This window comes from Peromyscus californicus, unplaced genomic scaffold (genome assembly GCF_007827085.1).
Source record: "Peromyscus californicus insignis strain IS unplaced genomic scaffold, ASM782708v3 Scaffold_24__1_contigs__length_46423439, whole genome shotgun sequence".
Lineage (NCBI taxonomy): Eukaryota > Metazoa > Chordata > Mammalia > Rodentia > Cricetidae > Peromyscus > Peromyscus californicus.
In genome coordinates this window covers 8,668,463-8,690,835 of record NW_026294535.1, presented here as the reverse complement: position 1 = coordinate 8,690,835, position 22,373 = coordinate 8,668,463, and the positions used below count along the sequence as shown (strand labels likewise).

Below are 22,373 nucleotides of genomic sequence, written 5' to 3'. Positions count from 1 at the left end.
TACCAGCAATCCTACGTCTGACATTTACCTCCAATAAATGAAGTCAACATCTTTAAGAGAAACACACAGACCCCCTTTTTAACTGAAACCCTATTCAGGATGGCTAAAATCTGAGGGAAAAATTAAGTGTCCATTGTTGGAGAGATGGATAGGAGAAAATAGAAACAGATAACAGATCATGATGAACGCCTAAGAGAAGGGCACCTTCCTTTTGAGAAACAGGAATGGAACTGGAGGTCACTTTGCCAAGCAACATGAGGCTGAAATAAACAGATACTGCATCATCTCACATCTGTGTGCAATGTGAGAAGGTAACATACAAAGGCAGACGGTGGAGTAGAGGTTACCAGGGCTGTAGTGGGGAGGAAACAGTAGACACGGTGTTTAAAGTGTCCACAATCTCAGTTAGGAGCGGATGAATAAACTCGGGAAATCACTGCACAGTGCACTGAGTATGGTTAGGATTAATACTGCATTGTAGCCTCGAATTCCCCAAGACATCTGAAACTGTTTTCACCACCAAAAACTCGTAATTATGCGAAGTGATACCTTCGTTAATTAGTTTGAATGTGACAATAAACTCAGTGTGTGTGTGTGTGTGTGTGTGTGTGTGTCAAAAATTCACATTATCTGCTGCAAACATGAAACTATTATTTGTCAAATATGCCTCAGTAAAGCTAGAGAAAATACATTTATGAAAATAATCACTTCTACTCCATTTAAACTTTATTATAGAAGGGATCGTTAACTACATTGCTCTCTGCACTATGTCATGTAATCCCTATGTGGTATGTAATCCCTATGTGATGTGTAATCCCTATGTCATATGTAATTCCTATGTCATGTGTACTCCCTATATTAGTGTCATGTGTCATGTGCAATCCCACATAAGCAGCAGAAACTATAAAAGCTGACTAAATAAACATACAAAACACAAAGCAGAAGCCACGCGTGACTAGATCTGACATCCCCCCCCCCCTCCCTCCGGTGTTCACCCGTCTCATGCGCTGTGACAAATCTGACCAGAGAAGTCTGGCCTTGCTGCTGCGAGCGTCAGCCAGATACGCACTTTTAGTCTTTTGGGAAGGAGACTCCGCAGGGGACGGGAGGCGTGTCTCTTGTGTCGTGTCTTCCTGAGCATGCTCCTCCAGGACTGCCGGCCTTCCCACACCTTCTAGATATTCTGTGGGCACAGAGTTCCGAGGTCATGCACTTGGAGTCATGTGGGTTAAAGATCAACAGCCACCACAAGTGTTTAAAAAGAAAAAAATGGAAACAAACCCAAAGAAATTTAAGAGAAACTGTTTGCTTAGTAAGACATTAAAGTAAAAACATTGTGTGTCCTTAAAGATAAACATGTCTGTTGGAGACGTAAGTGCCTCCTGACCCTGTTAAGTATTTTCTGTCTGACAATTTAAAGTTCCCAAAAGATGCTTCAACAGACGTTGTCACTAAAACAGAGACGTTCAATTCAGATGAATGCCACCAACCACTTGGGTATCAGAAGTGAATGAAACAGTGGTGTGTGCTTGAAAGAGAGTCATAACATTCACGCTAAATTTTATTTATATACAGAAAAAATGTTCATTCCTGCTACTCTTAAAATAGTGTTCTGCATGCCAACTTATCTTTTGCTTTTCCTTTTTTTAAATAAAGACATGATAATGTCAGCCTAGTTCTAAATACTTGGTATGTTAACCTGTTTAAGCCTTAAACTATTGCTAGCTCAGTTTGTATGGTCTGGAGGGGGGGTGGCTGTTGTATTTGAGATTTCAGACAGGGACTTACTATGCAGCCCAAGCTAACCTCGAACTTGTGAACCTTCTTGCTAAGCTTCATGAGTTCTGAGATTACAGGCACGCACACCCAGCTCTATCTCAATTTTAAAGGTGACAACTTTAAAGAGAAGTGTTATTAACTTGTTCCACTAATACGTGGTAGAGGCAGATAGACAAGGGACATGAAAACATGTCACTTTTGTCTCAATCATAAGGGGAACTACACTGAATACAGGGATAAATGTCAAAGGATACTCAGCCCGGATGTCACAGGAAGCACAGGGCATGCACAGGACATGTGTAATTCAGAGCAGCAGGTGCTCCGTCTAAAAGTTCGGCACTTACAAAGGATGCCAAAATTCTGAAGATTCAGCTACAATTCTGGAATTTTTTAAAATTCTGACAGCTAAATTTGTTTTTATGGAAACAGTGCTCATAAAATATGTGTGGCCTAAAGAAAACATGTCTGCTATACACCAAAAGTATTCAGCCTATGTAGGGCTGGTTTATAGCCTTCTTCTAACAGCTGAAATCAGATCTCCCACTGGGATCCTTTGCTTGTATTCCTTATACAGAAAGAATCTGCTTCATAAGAATCCACTTGTGAAAATTTGTGTTTTATGCCAGCCAATTGTGTCCCCACACCATTACAATACTTTAGATCAAAGGATAATTCTATGAGGCAAATTCTACTAGGGACAGAAAACAACCTGCAGAATTGTATCCTGAAAATTTCTGGACCATACAGTAACTAACTGTAATTCTAATAGCAATTTTTATATAAACTTGTAATTTGTAATTAAAAATTGGTAATTTATAATTGGTAAAGCCAATGATCAATTGGCTTTATTTCAATACCAACGACATCCAAGAAAGGAACGACTAGAAGGTATTTTCCAACGATAGGAAATATTCAAAGGTGTCCTAATATGCCCCAATGCAAACTGACACACTTAATCAACCTTGGCCTTTAAGGAAGCAGGCAGTTTTCTCCTACAGAATATTTTATCACATTGAACCAGTGTAGTACATTTGAAAATTCTAAAATTATATCTTGCCCCCTTTTAGTAGGAAAATTTTATTTTACTTTCTCCAAAAGATCTAATATACACAAACGTCAAGGTTTTTTAAAGTTCAGTTGAAGGCAAAAGTCTAACCTGACATACAAGTGTCTTGAGGGTAGAAGACAGATAAAAACAAAGGATGCCATTTTTCTCTTTAGCTTTCATTCAACTTGGTTTAATTAGAATCAATATAAAAAGTCATACTTGAATTCTCTGATTTATCTGTAGGTGTTCTGACTTGCAATTAACTTCTTTATTGACAACAAAATTATAGGGGCCAAAACTTCCTAGGAAGGTTTAGAAATCAGTTGAGAAAAGAACATAATGGCCATTTACTCTATAACCCATTTTGGCTTTCATTAACTGCTGTATCTACATTCCCATAGCCCCATCTGGTTTTAACTCATGTATTTTCTTACAAAGCAATGCTGTTCTTCAGTTTCCCGACTGGTAATGAAGGAAACTGTCTTGCCTCTCTCCATTCTTATGCTTGTGACCCATCTACATGTGTAAGAAACAACTGACATTCTTTCAGCCAACTTCACATTGTTCAGCATCCATGTACTCTTCCTGCTACATAGCACAGGGTAGAATTCTGAGTGTGAGCAAAAAAGTCTATCAGAGCTCCAGGGTCCCTCATGGGCAAAGTGAATTATACTTGGCTACTTCATAGTCACTGATATCAGACAATATTATAGAAAATCTCTGAAAAAAATCTTAAGGTAGTATTCTAAGTAAAGATAATATTTGGTCATTACCAATTCATATAGCCCATTAACTTCAAGCTATCATTATCCACATTTACTGCATGAATTTTCTCAAACATTTTTATATCAAGTAGTAAATAAATAACTTTTTCAGTCCCAAGTAAGCACAGTATTAAAACATTTAAATGAATTATTATTTAGCTTAAAATATGCTAGCAAAAATAAGCAAGTAATGAGCTAATTCCAAATTAAACACTAACTCGAATAAAATAAAATAACAATGGTGACAGCTTCGGTTTACTCCTGGCTGCAAGGCCAAGTCATCCACCGCTCAGCCTTGTTTACCTTGCAAGAGCGTTGCGATCTGGAGAGACTTCTGAGACGGATGCTCTTTCAGAATGTCTAAGACAGTTCTACCTAAACTGTCCTTTATGTTGGCATCAATTCCTGAAGGAAAAAGAAGAACTAGATGTACCACTCGAGTGGCCTCAGATGACACTGCCAATATGTAACTGTTCTAATTTCATACGCATATAGGCCAAGCATTGAACGTGGTTTAGAAACTAAGTGACACACGTAAGATTTTAACAAGAGAGAAGGCAGGGGCCTAATGCTGCTAAAAACATGGAACGTTCTCGATAATGAGTCAACTCTTAGAGTTCTCTGACACAGTTATAAAGGCTGCTTTTCAGGACCCCGGAGTCCCTTTTGGGTAACAGCTAGTAAACTACACAAATAGTACACTATCGAAGTGAAAAATATTTCTTACTTATAATCTGAAATCCTAAAGTGTAATGGCAAGGTGATTTGTATACTCTGTGTAATTCAATTTTAAAATTTAATAAGTGATAATAGTACACAGTGTAATTTAAGAACACTCTCAGAATATTCAATGTTAACAAATTTGAAAAAGTATAATTATTCCAAGCGTCTAAATACTGCGCCTCCAGATACTCCGGACACTTGTTTCTTTCAGATTGCCCTCAATGCTGGCCACACTCCTAAGCTATTTAAGCAAACCTACTGAACTGTGTGTTCGAAACAGCTCTGTTATTAATTTAGTTCCAAAATTATGTGTCACACTAAAGAATTTATTTTAATGCAGCAATTAGTTTCTGCCACTCCAATACAGTTTATGAACTTTACAAATACCTAATTGCAGATAAAGCCAGTGTATGGGGTTGTCTCCGGTCATTTATTCTATCACTACATTGCATGCCAAAATTAAATAACATGATAATTTAACATAGTGAAAAACGGGGTAACAGCATGATAGCCTGCCCATGTTTTTTTTTAAACAGAGCAAATTAAACACACTGTACTATAGAACACAATTTATATCAGCTGTGTAGAGTAATTATTTGTACTCATATCTTCCAATTCTCAAAAATCTGACCTCAATTTCAACTTGTCTCATTTCAGTCAGAATATACATAGAAGATAAGTAAGCCTACCTTTGCTTTTCTTTCAAAATATTCCCTCTAAGATGCTCCTTTAAAAATAAGCCTCTGTAGCCAATGAACAACAGTTACTCAGACAAGGAGCAGCCAGGAGGAGAATTTGCTCTAAGAAGGAACTCAATCTGCCTGGCCGTGGGTCACAATGTAAACGACCAAGAGACCACACAGGTGCCATAACTCCCCAGGGGCCGGTCCCTCCATCTTGCCCAAAGCAGAGATTTTCCTTTTCCTCTTGGTAGTTCCTTCAGCTCACATGAATAATTATAGCAATCTTATCCAAACATCAAAGCCCAATGCTACATGGTATGAATACCTCTCTGTAATTTGGAAGAGAGGAGGATCATTTGTGAAGAAAGCTGCCATGTTCTTCCTCTAACCCTGAAATAGCCACACCCAGCAGGGCAGGTTCCATGGAGAACCCTGATAAGTACCTGTTTCTAACAGAACTCGGACCACATCCACCTTCCCAAACAAGGCCGCTTCATGAAGAGCACTCCCCTTTTCTGTCTGAAAAGAAAAGAAAAAGACAAGACACAGCTGCATACGGAATTCCCACAGGTGTGCAAGCAGTTACGCCTTCACCTAGATTCTCTACAGGCTCAGCACTCCGTGTCAGAGAAGCAGGGGGAGGGGGCATTCCAGGAACAACGTCCAGAGACCTGGTTTGGAAAGCTCCTCTGCTTCTGCATAGTTATGCCATGTAAAGGAGGTGACTCACCTTCTCTTTGCATTAGTTGAGCCCAGGGCATCAACTAAGAGTGCTAAATGCCTACAGGCACAAGGCTTTCAAGGCTTTGGTGAGTATCCGTGAGTTCGCTCAGCATGCATCTATTAACATGATTACAGGTCAGCAGAGGAAAGGGAGAAATATCTCCTGCACCTTGTATATTCCCACTGTATTCAAGAAGACAAATATGCAAATAAGCACTTAGGATAAATGAAATCTAAGCAGTTTAAAGCGGCTCTAAAATCCTGGATGACCTCTGTTTTCCTCTGCACACTCTCTCCTGCACCCCTAAACCTCTGGCCGACCCATACTCTGTGGTCCAGGCACACTGACCTTATTCTTTATCAATGCTGTTCTCTGCTTTTCTCTCCAGGGATCTCAGGTCCGTTCCTTTACAGGCAGATCCAACTCCCAGCTCTCTAGATTTGGATAACACTCAACTGCTTGTTTTCAATGGTCAACATGAATCATAATCACTCAGAGAACTTGTTTGAAAACACAATTCTAGCCATGCATAGTGACACATTCCTGTAATCCCAGCATTTGAGAAACTGAGGGAAAGGATCACCCCAAGTTCAAAGGCTCACATAGTGAGCTCAAGGCCAGTTTGGGACACACAGTATGACCTATGACCTCATCTAAAAACTAAAAAAAGAAAAAAGACAATGAAACTGAAAAGATAATGGCTGAGTGAGCTAAGAACACTGGCTACTCTTCCAGATGACCCAGGTTCAATTCCCAGTACTCTCATGGCAGCTCTCCGTCCTTGTAACTCTACTTCCAGGGCATCTGACACCCTCTGCTGTCCTCCTCAGGCACAAGACACACGACAAACAAAAGACCCATACACATAAAATAAATAATAATAATAATAATAATGAAGAAGTAAATAAAAGAAAGGCAGGAACAGAAAGAAAGGCAGGAACAGAAAGGAAGGAAAGAAGGAAGAAAGGAAGGAAGGAAGGAAGGAAGGAAGGAAGGAAGGAAGGAAGGGGAGATAAATATAGGAAGGAAGAAAAGGAGGCAGGAAGGGAAAAAGCAGGTCTTTAGACTTTTGGATCCCATTCCCAGTTTCCACTTCAGTGGCCAGAGATGAGGTCCCAGAATCCCAATTTCTAACAAGTCCACATGATGCCTAGAGTCTAAAAGAGTATTCTTTGAGAACCATCAACTACACACATTCAGAATCTTAGATTAACATAATTTCATTAAGGAAACTTTTTTTTTTTTTGGTTTTTTTTTTTTTTTTTTTGGTTTTTTCGAGACAGGGTTTCTCTGTGTAGCTTTGTGCCTTTCCTGGAACTCACTTGGTAGCCCAGGCTGGCCTCGAACTCACAGAGATCCGCCGGCCTCTGCCTCCCGAGTGCTGGGATTAAAGGCGAGCGCCACCACTGCCCGGCGGAAACTGTTTTTTGCCCCCTGAAATCTATGGTTTTCCTGTGTACTTCCTATCCATATGTATTTTCTTCCCACAGTATTTATAATAACACATTACAGTTTTGCTTCCCGAATCAACCATATGCTCAGTGGAAAGGTAAACATCTCTTTTTCCAATATTATATTCTTCCTTGAAGAAAATCAGGAAAGATTTCAAAGAGAAAGAGATTTTTAGGCTATACAAATGTCCTCTGTTTTGATTTTTCTCTCTCTCTTAAGAATCTAACAAATGCCTAGTAGGTACTCAGAGTTTGGTGTGAAAAATGTTAATCTGGCAGCTTTGTCTTCCTGTATTATAAGGTAACTACAAAGTTGATATGAAAACCTCGATTTGAAACATGTTATCACTATGATAACATAAAATGTAAATGTTTCTTTAATTAATAAATGTGTACTGTGTAGTTAAAACAACCTAAAATAAGCATATTGTGGGAAAGGCTTAGGGACCACTGAATGTCAATGAGATCTGTATATATCTTCCAGAGAGTATGACTCAAGTTCTCTGAATTATAATGTGAATGCTATTACAGGTGATAATAAAAATGGAAATAAAAAACAGTTCATATGTATACAGTTCTGTACTGAAGTAAAAAGAAACTGTAGAAACAGTATCAACTCTTTAAACAGTATTCTTGTGTGGACAGAGACATTTTTCCCATTTCTTGAGAGTCAATAGTAAGTGTCCACATTAATCAGTGTGTTATGGTTTGGGTATTAAATGTTTCTCAAAGGCCATGTGTTGAAGGTTGGGTCATCAGACGTTGACCTTTAAGAAGTGGGGCCTAAGAAGGATGCATTTGAAGGATATCGTGGGGTCCTGGCTTCTTTGCATCTTTTTTATTTAAAAAAGAAAAAGTACTAAAAGAAATTCCTTGTGTGGGCGGGGTACATGTGCACATACTGGATGCAGAGGGTGATGCTGGGATGTTTTCCTCAATCACTTTTCTGAGCTATTTTTTTTTTAAGATTTATTTATTTATTAAGTATGCAGTGTTCTGTCTGCATGTATACTTGCAGGCCAGAAGAGGGCACCAGATCTCATTACAGATGGTTGTGAGCCACCATGTGGTTGCTGGGAATTGAACTCAGGACCTCTGGAAGAACAACCAGTGCTCTTAACCGCTGAGCCATCTCTCCAGCCCCTGCCCTATTTTTTTGTGACAGGGTCTCTCACTGAAACTGGCGATTACTATTTCGGCTATATTGGCATGTCAGCAACCCTAGGATCCACCTGCTTCCAGCTGGCAGCTCTGAGGTTGCAGACGTGAACGACTATGTCTGGTTTTTGAGTAGATACTATGCCTCTAAACTCACAACCTCACGCTTACACAGCAAACACAATTCACTGTGAGCCACCACCCCAACCATGTTTCTCACTTGGATGAACTGGTCACCATGAGGTGAGCATGATTTTCCTGTGATTCTCACCATGGTGTGTGGCCTTACCACAGACCAAAGGCAGTAGGTAAATAGGGAAGAGATCTTTGCAGCCATGAACCACAGTGGATGATTCCCTAGTAACCCAACTATCTCATATATTTTGTCATAGCAACTGGACACAACATGCTGTAAACCTGGATCAACTTCTCCAAATCTAAGGTTGACATAATTATCTTCTTTGATAAAAAAAGAATAAGAACTATTGTTGAGCAGTTGGTGGCGCACACCTTTAATCCCAGCACTCGGGAGGTGAAGGCAGGCGGATCTCTGTGAGTTTAAGGTCAATCTGGTCTACAAAGCTAGTTCCAGGACAGCCAGGGCTACACAGAGAGACCCTGTCTCAAAAACCACCACCAACAACAAAAGAACTGTTGAGATAGAGTTGTCCTAAGTCCAAAGTAATTGATGAGTACAAGGAACTTCACTACAGTGTTATCACAAATCCCAGTTTATAGATGCCAACTTGCCAACTATGGGCTTTTCCTTTTAAAGATATGATTAATTCCAAAATAATTGTACTATTTCCACCATAAAAGTGCAGTACATAAACATAATAGAACTCTATTTTACTGCAAGAAAAAATGAAACCATGAAATTTTCAGGTAAGTAGATGAAACATTATACTGAACGAGGTTATATTAAATGGTTTCAGTTTAATTATACTGAAAAGAAATGCCACATGCTCTCTCTTATCTGTGAATCCTAACTCTGACCCTTTAGCTGTGAGTACTACAGAAACACAGAAAGTAAAAAGGGACCAGAGGTGGGGGAGAAGGAGTCCAGGAAAGGGCAAGTGAGAAATGGCCCATAGAAAAGGTATGTGCGCATGTCAGAGCTTGGTTACCTGGTTCCCCCTCCGAACTTAACATTTCAATCATAACCTCCTGAGCCCTCCAAAGGAGACCAAATAAAAGGAGACTAGATCTTGATTTTAAGAGAAAACAGAGAACAATGGTGATAAGATAATAGCATAGTGGTGGAAGTGATCAGCAAGGGAAAAAAAGTGAACAGGTAAGAAGAATTGTAAGAAGCGAGACTCGTGACAGCTGTAAGAACTGACTGCCAATGGGTAAGTAGAGCTTTGGTGGACTGCAAGGGAGAAACACTACTAGAACAATAGCCATTTAACTCGGGAATAAAAATCCTGGCACCTTGGTTATTACCATGACATGTTATTGTATTATCTCAGGATAAAAGAAGAATTCCAAAGGTAAGAACACCCAAGCCTTTGCAAGCAAATGTCACATCTGAGTGAGCTGCAAGGCAGTAGCTTTTTGTGTCCTCCAGATGTGATCAACCTTCTGACATTGCAAAGTGACATTATCACCTACAAATTTCACACTTCAGAACTTGATGATCAAATTACCAAAATAAAAGGTTTTTTTTGAAAAAAAAAAAAAACAACAACCTCATAATGTTCTAAGGAAGTTGAGGATTTTGTGTTGACCTGCATTCATACCTCTCCTGGCCTGCATGCAGTTTATAGTGCTGGCTGGACATACCTAAAGTATTATGTTCGTCTAAGTGCTACTGAACTTTTCAGGACTACTGACACATTAGAATGTGTCTCATCTGATACCGAAGAGGGTATCTAATGATAAAGGACTTAGGAATACATGTGAAAAACAGCAAAAGTTAAAAAGACGGCTTAAGCTGTGGTGATATTTTAATTGTGCTGAAATGTGATTTTATTTGTATGCTAATAAAGTTTGCCTGGAAATCAGAGGCCACACAGTGAGCCATAAACAGGAGTCAGGTGGTGGCAGCACACGTCCTTAATCCGATCACATGGCAGGCAGAGTCTCTGTGTGGTCAAGGACACAGCCAAGTGTGGTAACACACACCTTTAATCCCAGTACCAACCATAGAGACCTGGAGGTCTGTATAGACAGGCAGTGAGGAGGAAGTCATGTGGCTGGGCTGAGAGCCAATGAGAAGGCAGAACAGAAAGGCAATAAAAACACAAGTTAGATGGGAAGAAGCTCTCTCTGGGGAAGCAACGGCGGCGGCGAGGTGGTAAGATAAGGTAGCCGTGGTTCTTCACTATTTCTCTGATCTCTTCGGCTATTACCTCTGTATTTGGCTCTGTGTTTCTTATTTAATAAGACTGTTTAGAAATTCGTCTACATTAAGCTGGGCAGGGGATATCGAAATGGGAATATAGCAAATGTTCGAATGTTTCAAAACTAATATTCCTCCCATCCAAAAGGGGGCCGCACACCTCCTCCTGCTTAGAGACTATAGGCTCTGTCTTTCCCTGTCCTCTCTTTCTTCATTCTGTCTCCGATGGAAGCCTCCTTTCCCTCCATCAGAGCTAGCCCTGCATTTGTGTTCTTCACTGCTCTGCTTCTTCTTGAATTTTCCTCATCTGGGATCTTCACCATTTCTCCTGCATCTTCAACCCCACACTCTTCATCAGATCCTTCCACTCTCCATAACCGTATGCACCTTTCCACGATCCAAAAACAAAACAAAACAAAAAACAAAGAAACTTCCTGTGAACCTGCTACTACTTCAACCTTCTACCCAAGATCTTACTTCTCTTTACTCCGCTTTGTCAAGAGTCCGCTTCCTGCTCCCTGGAAGTCCCTGTCTAGTTTTCTTATAACCTTGACACATGGCAGGCAATGCCTGCTACTCAGCACGCACTCATGGATGCATAGTGAACACAGGATTGTATGACATCACGCTATTGGGATTCCTCTTGTAACTACTTCACAGGGAGCTTTTCCATTAAATATTCTTTACTCCGTTTCTTCTCTTCCCTGTACTTTTTCCTTACAGAACCATCTATTCCATGATTTCATCTTTCACTTTTCTGGAACTATTCCCTTATAGGGTAAGCCTCAATTAAGTGATTAAGAGATTTCCCTTGCCCTTCAAACTCCATCACAAACAACTCGCAACCAACCTGTTTCCTTTGTCATACCAAATCATATGAGACTGTGGCCACCACAGGAAGAACTCTGCCTTTTGCTCTGGATGGAAAAGCAAGAAAAGGTTTAGGAAGAGAAAAGTGAAATGACCTGACTTCATGGAATGGGGTCCTTTCAAGCTGCTATGCTGAAAACAGACTAACGAGAATCTGTTACTGAACAGTTATGTCTCCCCCAAATCCAGGTGTAAAAATTTAACACACGCTATGGCTTATTTGAACACAACGCTTTTAAAGAAGTAGTTAAATCTTAAGAATAGAGTGCTAATCTGATGGTACCGGTGTCCTTATAATATGACGCCACATCAGAGAACTCACTCTCCATTTATATATAGAAGAAATGTCACGTGAAGGAAGGCAGGAGAAGATTGCTTGCCAAGAACTAGATTAGCTGAAATGCTGATCTTAGACCTTGTAAGCTGTGGGGAAAAAATGAATTCCTCTTACATAAGCTCCTCAGCCTATGGGATTTTGTCTAAGCAACTTAAACAGTGAAGCGAGGTAAAGGGAACCCAGAGAAACACAGGAAGCAAGAGATGGTGAGGACGTGGACGAAGGTGACACTGTGGAAGGTACTGTTGAATAGTGACATTCTGAACACAACCTCAGAGCCTGCAGATTTGCTCTGCAGAAAGGAAGGCAAAGCATGAAAGAAGTCCGAAGTCTGGTGACACTAGAAGAATGTTACTGGCATTTGCTGAAGTGGGAAGGAGCTGGTGCTTGGCAGGCTTAGAGGGAAATGGATATAAAAGCTAAATGTTCAGTTTGGGAAATGTTGAGTCTGGGATGCTCATTAGCCATCCAATGACATATACAGGCTAATTTAGAGTTCAGAGTAAATTCCAGGGCAAAAAGAAAAAGAGAGATGGATGGATGGAGGGAGGGAGGGAGGGAAAGAGGGGGGGAGGGAGGGAGGGAAAGAAGGGGAGAGAGAAAGGAAAGAAAGGAAGAGAGAAAGAAAGAAGAAAGAAGAAAGAAAGAAAGAAAGAAAGAAAGAAAGAAAGAAAGAAAGAAAGAAAGAAAGAAAGAAAGAAAGAAAGAGAAACTTGGTAGTTATCAGATACATATGTCATTGGAGCTAAGAGACTAAATGAGGTCCACACAGAAATCAGGGCAGACAAAAAGGAAGGATGTCCACGCAAGGTCACGGGACACCGATTGGTGGAGGTCAGGATGGGAGCAGGCAATCATGGGACAAGAAAGTAAGACACTACACTACTGGCTCCTCCTCCTACATGCCTTCTCCAACATGAATTTGCCACTCTTTGCCTATTTCATACGGAAACCACTAAGAAGATGGAGTTTCTGAGAGTCTTGTCCTCTGTGCTACTTGACAGGACCTTAAGTTTTAGGCCACCCTGAAACTTAACACAGTCAAGTGAAAACCTACTAATGTCTGTCTTTGCTGCCGGCTCCCACTTTGGTCTTCCAGATCCTAGATCCTCTAAATTGTTAGCTAACAGTTCTCAATCACTTGTGGCCACAGTAGGTTGATTCTGCATTCCTAAACCGAGATACGATCACTTGTGTCCATCACAAACACATACTAGAACTTGTGTTTTCCTGTTGAAGCTATACCTCAAAGGTTATGGGCTCTGTAACCTAATAATACTGAGTTCAGGTTATCTTAAAAAGTAATCACAGAAATAAACAAATAAAAGTCAAATCAGAGAAAAGATGACAACCAAAAAGGATTGTGAAATCATGAGTGATATAGATATGATAAGATAAAAGGGTAGATTATTAAATCCACTTTTAAAGAACAACTTGTTTAAAATGTTTTACATTGCTATGGATTTTAGTTTATTGATACAAGTTTAAAGTTAATTTTGTTATACTGAATATATATTTCTTCTCTTGTTTGAGGTATTATGTTTATGTATCTCATTTAGATTGTAATGGATAATTAAAAAATACAGATTAACAATTAGTCTTCTATGATAGTCAAAGTTATAGTCATGTTAACTTTTCTAGGTATACATAGATATAATTCAGTTAGGTAAGTAATCTTCAAATACTTCAAAGACCTACAAAATATGACATATAAGATATTTTAAAAATTTAAACTTTCTAGACAGTGAGACATGTCTGCTCCTAACAGCACCAATTTACTTCAGAAAGGAGGATGGGCATCAAAGACACTCCATGTGGAGTTTATCTTCACCTTGACAAAAATAGCCATTTGGGCAAGAAACTGTTCTTGCCTGGACTGCTTGATCAAATGGACATACAGGACCCATAGGAAGGTGACCACTGAACTTTGCTTGGAGAAATGGTTCTTCAGGTTCCTGCTTTGCAGAAGAAACTGCCAGACATTCTATAGGACACAAAGAAAAATGACTGAGAGACTCCAGACCTGTGGGCTAAAAACAGATGCCCCAACTTTACAAAGAACATTAAGTGACTGTCCAGGCTGCCAGCTGTCTCTGTCTACTTTCACAAGACTCCCAAAAATTGCTTGTGTCCTTCTCCCATTTCTCAGATAATATTATATCCTTCTAAGGTCTTTGATGTAATTAAAGAGTAGATAGTTATAATTTTCCTTAGTTATGATAAAAGATAAGTTAGATATAAAACCTTAGACTCACAAATATAAGATAGGATATCTTCTTTAATTTTGCCAAATACAAATAAACTAGTTATAATAAATAGACTAGATATTGTAACTATAATTCTTGCTTGATAATTGTTTTGTTATATGTAATTTTACTATGTAAAAGTTAAAACCTTCCTTTTTAAAAAAAAAGAAAAGGGAAAATGCTGTGGATATCACTCTATATAAATAAAATGCTGATTGGCCAATAGCCAGACAAAAAGTATAAACAAGACAAACAAAAAAATTCTAAAAAATAAAAGGCTGAGACAGAGAGACACTGCCAGCCACCGCCATAAAAAGCAAGATGTAAGGTACTGGTAAGCCATGAGCCATGTGGCAACTTAAAAACTAATAGATATGGATTCATTTAAAATATAAAAACTAGATAACAAAAAGCCTACTGCGGCCATACAGTTTATAAACAATATAAGTCTCTACATGTTGACTTGGTTGGATCTAAGCGACTATGGAACTGACAGATAACAGAGATTTGTCCTGACCGTGGGTCAGACAAGACTAAAAAATCTCCAGCTACACATGAGATTTTTTTTTAAAGACAAGATATTACAATGTTGTTGTGTCCTTATGTGAATAATACAGGTGCAAAGGAGAAACCAAGTGAAAAAGAAGGGGACTATTGCCAGAGTGATGTATCCCGGCAGACAGGGGAGACAGAACCGACTGTACAAGGAAAGCACTGACCTAGTTATAAAGACACAAAGTTCATTTACACGACCAGGAAGGAAAGGCGGGTCTACGAGATGGCTCAGAGGATAAAGGTGCTTGCTGCCAAACCTGACAGCCCGAGTTCAATCCCCAGAACCTACATGGTAGAAAGAGAGAACTGACTCCTCACAAGTTGTTCTCTGACCTCCACATGCGCCGTGGTGTGCACACATGTGTGTGCACACACGCGTACTAAGTAGAAAATTTAATGTTAAATCAGTAGTATAATTTGTGATTGTTTCCTCTTTCTCAATGAAATAAAAGTAAAACTAAGATGAGTGAGAGTGTGGAGAAGGAGGTGTTTAAATCTGGAGAAGGTTTTAAATTATCTAGAGAAGTTAGAGAGTATAAAGTTTATTAAATTGAGATGTATTCATTATACGCACTTACCTCACATCCCCTGTCACTATACGGTGCTAATAATAAGCTGTACTTTATTCAACTTTCATTTTAACAGCTCCCAGTATGGTAGCTTATACTTTTGATTATTAACTTTGGGCAATTTTACTGAATATTCATGGAAAGTATAATTGTCTTGATGTTGTGCTAATGACTGAACTCTTCAAGATTTAATCAAAGATATTTATAAGGAAGACATACAGTTAAATCGCTAGTATAATATGTTACTTTCACTCTCTAGTTACCAAAAATCGGGTTTAAAAATCCAAAAGAATGGCAATTCAAATATTGTGACTTCATTTCTACTTTCTTAATAGGAATGGCTTTATTAAGAAAAATTTCAGGAGTAAAGCATTTATAAATATATATAAGACAGGCTTGGCATCCCTAATATGAACATTAAAAGTGTGAAATATTTCAAAATCTGAAAGTCTTAAGGATTGACATGATGTCATAAATAGAAAGTTCTACGGCTTCCTCATGACAGGTGATAGTCAAAATGCAGGTACACTAGAAATAGTTTGAAATCACTTTCAGGCTTTATGTATAAGGTGTATTCAGAACATAAATAAATGTCATATGTGGTCTTTGGTCCTTTCCCCAAGATAAAAATATTTCATTATTTATATGCAAATGCTCCAAGATTCAAAATCATCTGAAATACTTCTATCCCTATTCATTTCAAATAAGGGATAGTCAGCCTACATGAAATTTAGCCAAACAGAAATCGAAGTATTTTGTTTAATAGTTCAAATATGCTATAATTTAAAAGCGCTTAGAGAGAAAAAATCTGCAGAAAACAAAATTTCCAGAGAAAAAACTCACGTGACATTTCAAATATATATGGAAGGACTGGGAAGATGGCCCAGTGGGTAACATGTTTACTGCAAAAGCATGAAGACCTGACACACATGTACATGAATGTAAACCACATGCACACACACATACACACATATACACACACACATATACATACACACATACACACACATACACATACTTACACACACACACATACACATACACACACATACAAAGAAAAATATGGAAAAACAAACATATACAACCAAAACGAATTGACTTTAACACTGCTAATTTTCAACTGGTTGACTGCAGCATGTAATGAACATTGAATTCCCTAAAACAGCTGAAGTTCACGCTCAGCCACTGAGCACACCAACAAACACTATCTGATATTAAAAATAATTTGGAGTGAATCCAATGGGAAAAACTGGTTAGTTTGAGTAATAAAATTAAATCTTTATTTAAAAAAAAAAAAGACAGTAAGTGGGACCTGGACAGAGAGTTCAGTGGTTAAAAACCTGTTGCTTTAGCAGGGGACCTAGTTTCAGTTTCCAGCACCCCCATGGCAACTCACAGCCCTCTCTAACTCCAATTCCAAAGGAATCTGGCACCCTCTTCTGGCCTCCACAGGCACTGCATACATGTGATGCACAGACATACACACAGGCAAAGAAACATAAACATAAGATAAAAAATTTTAAAAAGTTAGTAAGTCATCCCCTGAATTTTTGAGGCAGAAACTCACCATCTATCTTAGACTGACTCTAAAGTCACTATGCTGAACTTTGAACTCGGGATCCTCTACCTTAGCCTCCCACGTACTGAGACTTCAAGTGTGTACCACCCTGCCCCACCAAAACAACAGTAACAGACAAATACCCAAAGTCACACCCAGCTAACGGGAGCATTCATTTCTAAAATACGCTTTCAGTTCTACTACTTGGAGTGCTTTGTAAGAACGAGTGTCAACAGAAGAGGTTGTATCGGTACCAAGAGGTACCCACCCTACTGAGGTACTAGCCTGGTCCTTCTGAGCAAGTCATCTTAGCAATATGCATACATATCATCCCTCTCCTCTGATAGATCAATGACGAACTGAAATGCTATCACAAGACGAGTATAAATGCCTCCAATAGTGGCTTAAGGGAGTCTAGACTGGGACCTTGGAAAACATGACCCATACAAAAGCCCTCAAGTTATATAATTCTAAGCACCTTTTACCCAATTAATACACACGTCACAAGTTAAATTATACCTCAAATTCAAGGTCCTTCTGGACATCCGAGGCTCTCTTGAAATATCACTTCCATTCACAGCTTCTCGAGTTCTTATTAAAGGAAATTTATACTTTCTTTGGCTATATCTGCCTCCACAGTTCTCTGTCTTAGCATTTACTAGATGTCAAATATGGGAATCCTTCTTGTACATTAGTTATCTCTTCTACTAAATTTGGTGCGCAGATCATTTTCATGTCAGATTCTCCAAAGTGCAATTTATATGTCTTGCACCCCAAAAAAAGGAATGTGCACTTACAAAGGTGAATCTAAACTCTTCTCCTTCCAACCATGGCACCGAGTGACAACACGAAAAGACCTTGGCTGTGAACAGGCAGGACTGCGTTAACACCCGCTACAGCGGGCATCCCCGATTATAGAGTGGTCTGTGCCCGTGTAGTAACTTTAACAGCTGAGGAATGCTTAATTCAACTTCTGTACAGTTCCCAGTAACTCCATAGAGGAATACTATTCCTACCTGGAACTTGTAGAATATTTGTGAAACTGGCCTCACCTATTTCTTCTTGGACATTTAAACTCCTTTTATAACCCGTGCCCTCTTCTAATCTCCGTGTAGAGACCATTTTCCCACTTAAAGCAAAGCAAAGGATAACTAGACTACAATCCACAACCCCAGATAAGCCAGGTAGGTAACAAGGAGAACCCTAAGAGGGACTAATGGATTGCCACAGGAAGGAGAAAGGTGTGGTGTATTGTGTTCCCCAAAATATTGTGCACGCTAATAAACTTATCTGGGGTCAGAGAACAGAACAGCCACAATATTAAACATAGAGGATAGGCAGTGGTAGCACACGCCTTTAATCCTAGCATTCCAGAGGCAGAGATCTACCTGGATCTCTGTGTGTTCAAGGATACAGCCAAGCATGGTGACTCACGCCTTTAATCCCAGAAAGTGAGCCTTTAATCCCAGGGAGTGATGGCAGAAAGCAGAAAGGTATATAAGGCGTGAAGACCAGAAACTAGAAGCTTTTGGCTGGTTAAGCTTTTAGGCTTTGAGCAGCACAGTTCACCTGAGATTCATTCTGGATGAGGACTCAGAGGCTTCCAGTCTGAGGAAACAGGATCAGCTGAGGAACTGGTGAGGCGAGGTAGCTGTGGCTTGTTCTGCTTCTCTGATCTTCCAGCATTCACCCCAATAACTGGCCTCAGGTTTGATTTTATTAATAAGTGCCTTTAAGATTTCTGCTACAGAAAGGGTTAAGATCTCCTGGGTAAACTGGGAGGGGGTTAAAGGGGAGGAGATGGGGGATGGGAACATGAGGGATCAAGATGGCTGAGTTTGGGGAGAGAGAGAGCAATGAGATATCTTGACAGAGTGAGCCAGTAGGGGTTAGAAAGACACCTGGTGCTAGAGAAATCCCCAGGAACCCACAAGGATGTCCCCAGCTAAGACTCCTAGCATTGGTGGAGAGAGTGCTTGAACTAGCCTTCCCCTGTACTCAGATTGGTGTCTACCCTAATTGTCATCATAGAACCTACATCCAGTGACTGATGGAAGCAGATGCAGAGACCCACAGCCAAGCACTTGGCTGAGCTCCCGGAGGTCAGTTGAAGAGAGGAAGGACTATAGGAGCAAAGGAGGTCAAGATCATGATGGGAAAAACCACAGAGACAGCTGACCCGAGCTAGTGGGAGCTCATGGACTCTGGACTGACATCTGAGAAGCCTGCATGATATTGAACAAGGCCCTCTGAATATGGGTGACAGTTGTGTGGCTTGATCTGTTTATGGGGCCCCTAGCAATGGGACCAGGTCCTATCCCGGGTACATGAACTGGCTTTTTAGAGCCCATTCCCTGTGGTGTGATGCCTTATTCAGCCTTGATGCAGGGAGGAGGGGCTTAGTCCTGCCCCAACTTGGTATGCCAGCCTGTGTTGATTACCCAAGAGAGGCCTTACCCCCTGTGGGGGGCCATCCCTCACCCCCACATTTCCCCCAGAGTACTCTTGAGTAGAAGCAGCAGGAAATGTTAGCTAGAAGGATAGAGGAGAGAGAAAAAGAGAAAATACAGGATAGCCTCCAGAGGGCCTGGATCCTAATCCATCAGACCCTGACTGTCTCTGCCCTAGGATATTTAAAGGAATGCCAAGGGGTGGCACAAAAGACCTCCCCCCAGCACAGCCAAGTGCAGACCATCTCAGACACCTGGTACTCAGGCCCGTGGTCCTAATCATCCTCTTTATGCAGACCTCCTACGTAAAGCCTAAACATGTTCCAATAACCCCCTATGAGGAGTGAATGGGGGGCAGGATGGGGAGGAGGTAGGGGGAAATGAGAGAAGGGGAGAACAGTGGTTAGTATGTAAAATTTTAAAATTAAATTAAATAATTAAAAGAAAAGACTTTAGGTGACCTTTGTAATTTGCCCTGGCCAATCAAACATGGCAGGAGCTGAGATGTGCTAGCCATCCCAAGAAGCCTTGGGTACTTCCTTTCTCTTTCCTTCTTAGAATCACACTGTTGCCATAAGGCCCAGACTGGCCTAGCAGATCTTGACAGAGACATAAAAATCTTGCCTATCAGCTCACACGATGTCCACTCGGCCTCTGAGAGAGGCAGGTATCTGATTTACAATTGACACAACACACCTGAAGAAAACCCAGACACCGCATGTTTGGGGTGCAGAAACATAGAGATAAAGCTATAACTGAGCTGGAAACTGCTTGGTGGTTAGCTTTCACAGTACCAGGACGTGCTATGCAGGCTGCTGGAGGAGAATTGTTCTCCACAGTCTCAGTCAGCTGTGCACCCTGCACACCTCACTGCTGTGGTGGTTTGAATGAGAATGGCCCTCATGTATTTGAATGCTTGGTCCCTGGTAGGTAGAACTGTTTGGAAAGAATTAGGAGGTGTGGCCTTGTTGGAGATGTGTCACTGGGGGTGGGCTTTAAAGTTCCAATAGTCCATGCCATTCCCACCTAGTGTCCCCTCCCTCCCTGTCTACCCACCCCCACCCCCATCATGTGGTTGTTGTCTCAAGATGTAAGCTCTCAACTTCTGTACATGCCTGCTGCCAGGCTCCCCACCATGATGGTCATGGAATAAGCTAACTCTCTGTAAGTCCCAACAAGTGTTTTCTAAGTTGCCTTGGTCGTGGTGTCTCTGTCCAGCAATAGAAAAATAACTAAGACAACTACCCATCAGTCAGACAAGATATACCCGCTGTTGTGACTGCTAGAGGGATAACTAGCCATTCTCTGGCTGTTCACAGACAAGAACCCACACCGGGTGCTGCAAATGTGATAATAAAGTGTCCCAAGTAGGGAAACTGTCAAGTGACGTGACATGCCAGTCAAATTACCTTCTAAATAATGGTGTTTATGCCCATATATGAGTGCTCCTGTTAGCCTTGGTTAGAGGAGCTCCTTTTGCAGTGGGCAGTGGTAGCTGCAAAGACTCCTAACTGGTTAAGGTGCCGAGAATAATTGACTGTTGACTGCTCAGTCATAAATGGAGCATTAATATCACCCCACCCAAGCCTCTAGAAATATTCCCAAACAGGGGGGAAAAAAGGATGTAAGAGCCAAAGAAAGAGTGGAGTGTTGTGGACTGTTGTCCTCTGGACATGACATGGCCATTGTGCTCCTGGAAACATGGCAGCTGAGATTACCTGCACAAGATTGGGCATGTCAACATTCAGTCATGGAGAGAGGGCGGGCTAACAAGGCCACCCTTCCTTGGAGGCTTATAGACAGCTAACAGTTGCTAAGAGGCAGGTGGTACAGTCTCATTATTTCTTTGGGATTTACAGTCAGACAATGATTGTTTGGAGAAGGAAAGACATTTTCATCAATGGCGTGACTACAAGTGGTTGTCCATGTTCCTTTAAATAACCCTTCTTCCATATTCCTGTAACTCACTGATATTCATTCATTCATTCATTCATTCTCTCTCTCACACACACACACACACACAAATATATTCATGCACATAAAATAATTTTTTAAACACTCAAATTTCAATTTTTTTCAATGCATTTTTTCTGAGTCTCCTTGAACACAGTGATTGGTCACTAGTTAGTACAGATGGTAAATTATATTGGAAAGTGACCTAGAACTTAATCAGTAAATCTAAGCCCACAGTCTGGTTTTATCATCTGTGTCTGAGACAAAAATTTTAAATCTCTGATTCTAATTCCTAATCTCTTTACTGGAAACTGATAGTACTCCACCTGATAGGACATTTGGAACCATTGGATTCTAAATGGGTCAGTCAAGCATTGTGAATATGCTAAAACACTAAGTGTTAAGGCTGGAGAGATGGCTCAGCCATTAAGAACACTTGCTACTTTTGTAGAGGACCCAGGTTTGTTCCTAGCATCTATGTGACAGCTCATTACTATATATAACTCCAGTTCCAGGGGATTCAATGTCCCACACGGGGCATGTACATGCAACACAGTCAAAACACTCATACGCACAAAATAAAAACAAAGAAATCTTAAAAGAATAAAATAAATAAAAAGTTAAATTCATTCACTAAGTTTTACCTGACTTTCTACGTTATCAGGCTGTCGGTGAAACGCCAGGAAAAAGAAAACAATTACTCACGATACTACCCACAACCTCCATCTACTCATAACCCACGGCCCTCCAGTTATCATAAAGGGAGAGCCTGTACTTTAACTCCCCACGTGCTCCCAGAAGCAGGCCGTGCAGCCACGTCACCTTTAGATGCCCGGACGGCTGCCTAAGAGACTCACTTGACAGCTCACATCCATTCCTGCCTCCAGCAGCACCTGTACAACCGCCTTGTGGCCGTTGCGGGCGGCGAGGTGAAGCGGCGTGTGCTTGCGGGTGTTACAGCTCATGAGATTCGGGTGCGCGCTGATGATCATCTTCACCACACGCAGCCGTCCGTACAGCGCTGCCAAGTCCAGCGGGGTTTCCAGTTTGCTGTTCCTGATCGTAGGGTCCGTGAGCTCTTCTAGGAGAACAGCAACCACTTCTGAGTGTCCGTACTGAGCTGCACAGTGTAGGGCGGTTTCATTCTCATTGTTCTATGTA

The 22,373-nt window shown here is 40.6% G+C and overlaps 1 protein-coding gene across 14 annotated transcripts in view; it reads right to left on the bottom strand.

Annotated features, from left to right (window-relative positions):
* Positions 1-22,373, bottom strand: part of Anks1b (ankyrin repeat and sterile alpha motif domain containing 1B) — a 1,024,799-nt gene that overhangs the window by 827,587 nt on the left and 174,839 nt on the right. For all 14 annotated transcript variants that reach the window (XM_052753096.1, XM_052753098.1, XM_052753099.1 and 11 more), the window contains exons 4-7: positions 22,070-22,366; positions 5,441-5,516; positions 3,895-3,996; positions 1,070-1,183 (exon numbers count right to left, since the gene is read on the bottom strand). In XM_052753096.1, the coding sequence (XP_052609056.1) occupies positions 1,070-1,183; positions 3,895-3,996; positions 5,441-5,516; positions 22,070-22,366 (589 nt within the window). The remainder of the gene's footprint in view (positions 1-1,069; positions 1,184-3,894; positions 3,997-5,440; positions 5,517-22,069; positions 22,367-22,373) is intronic.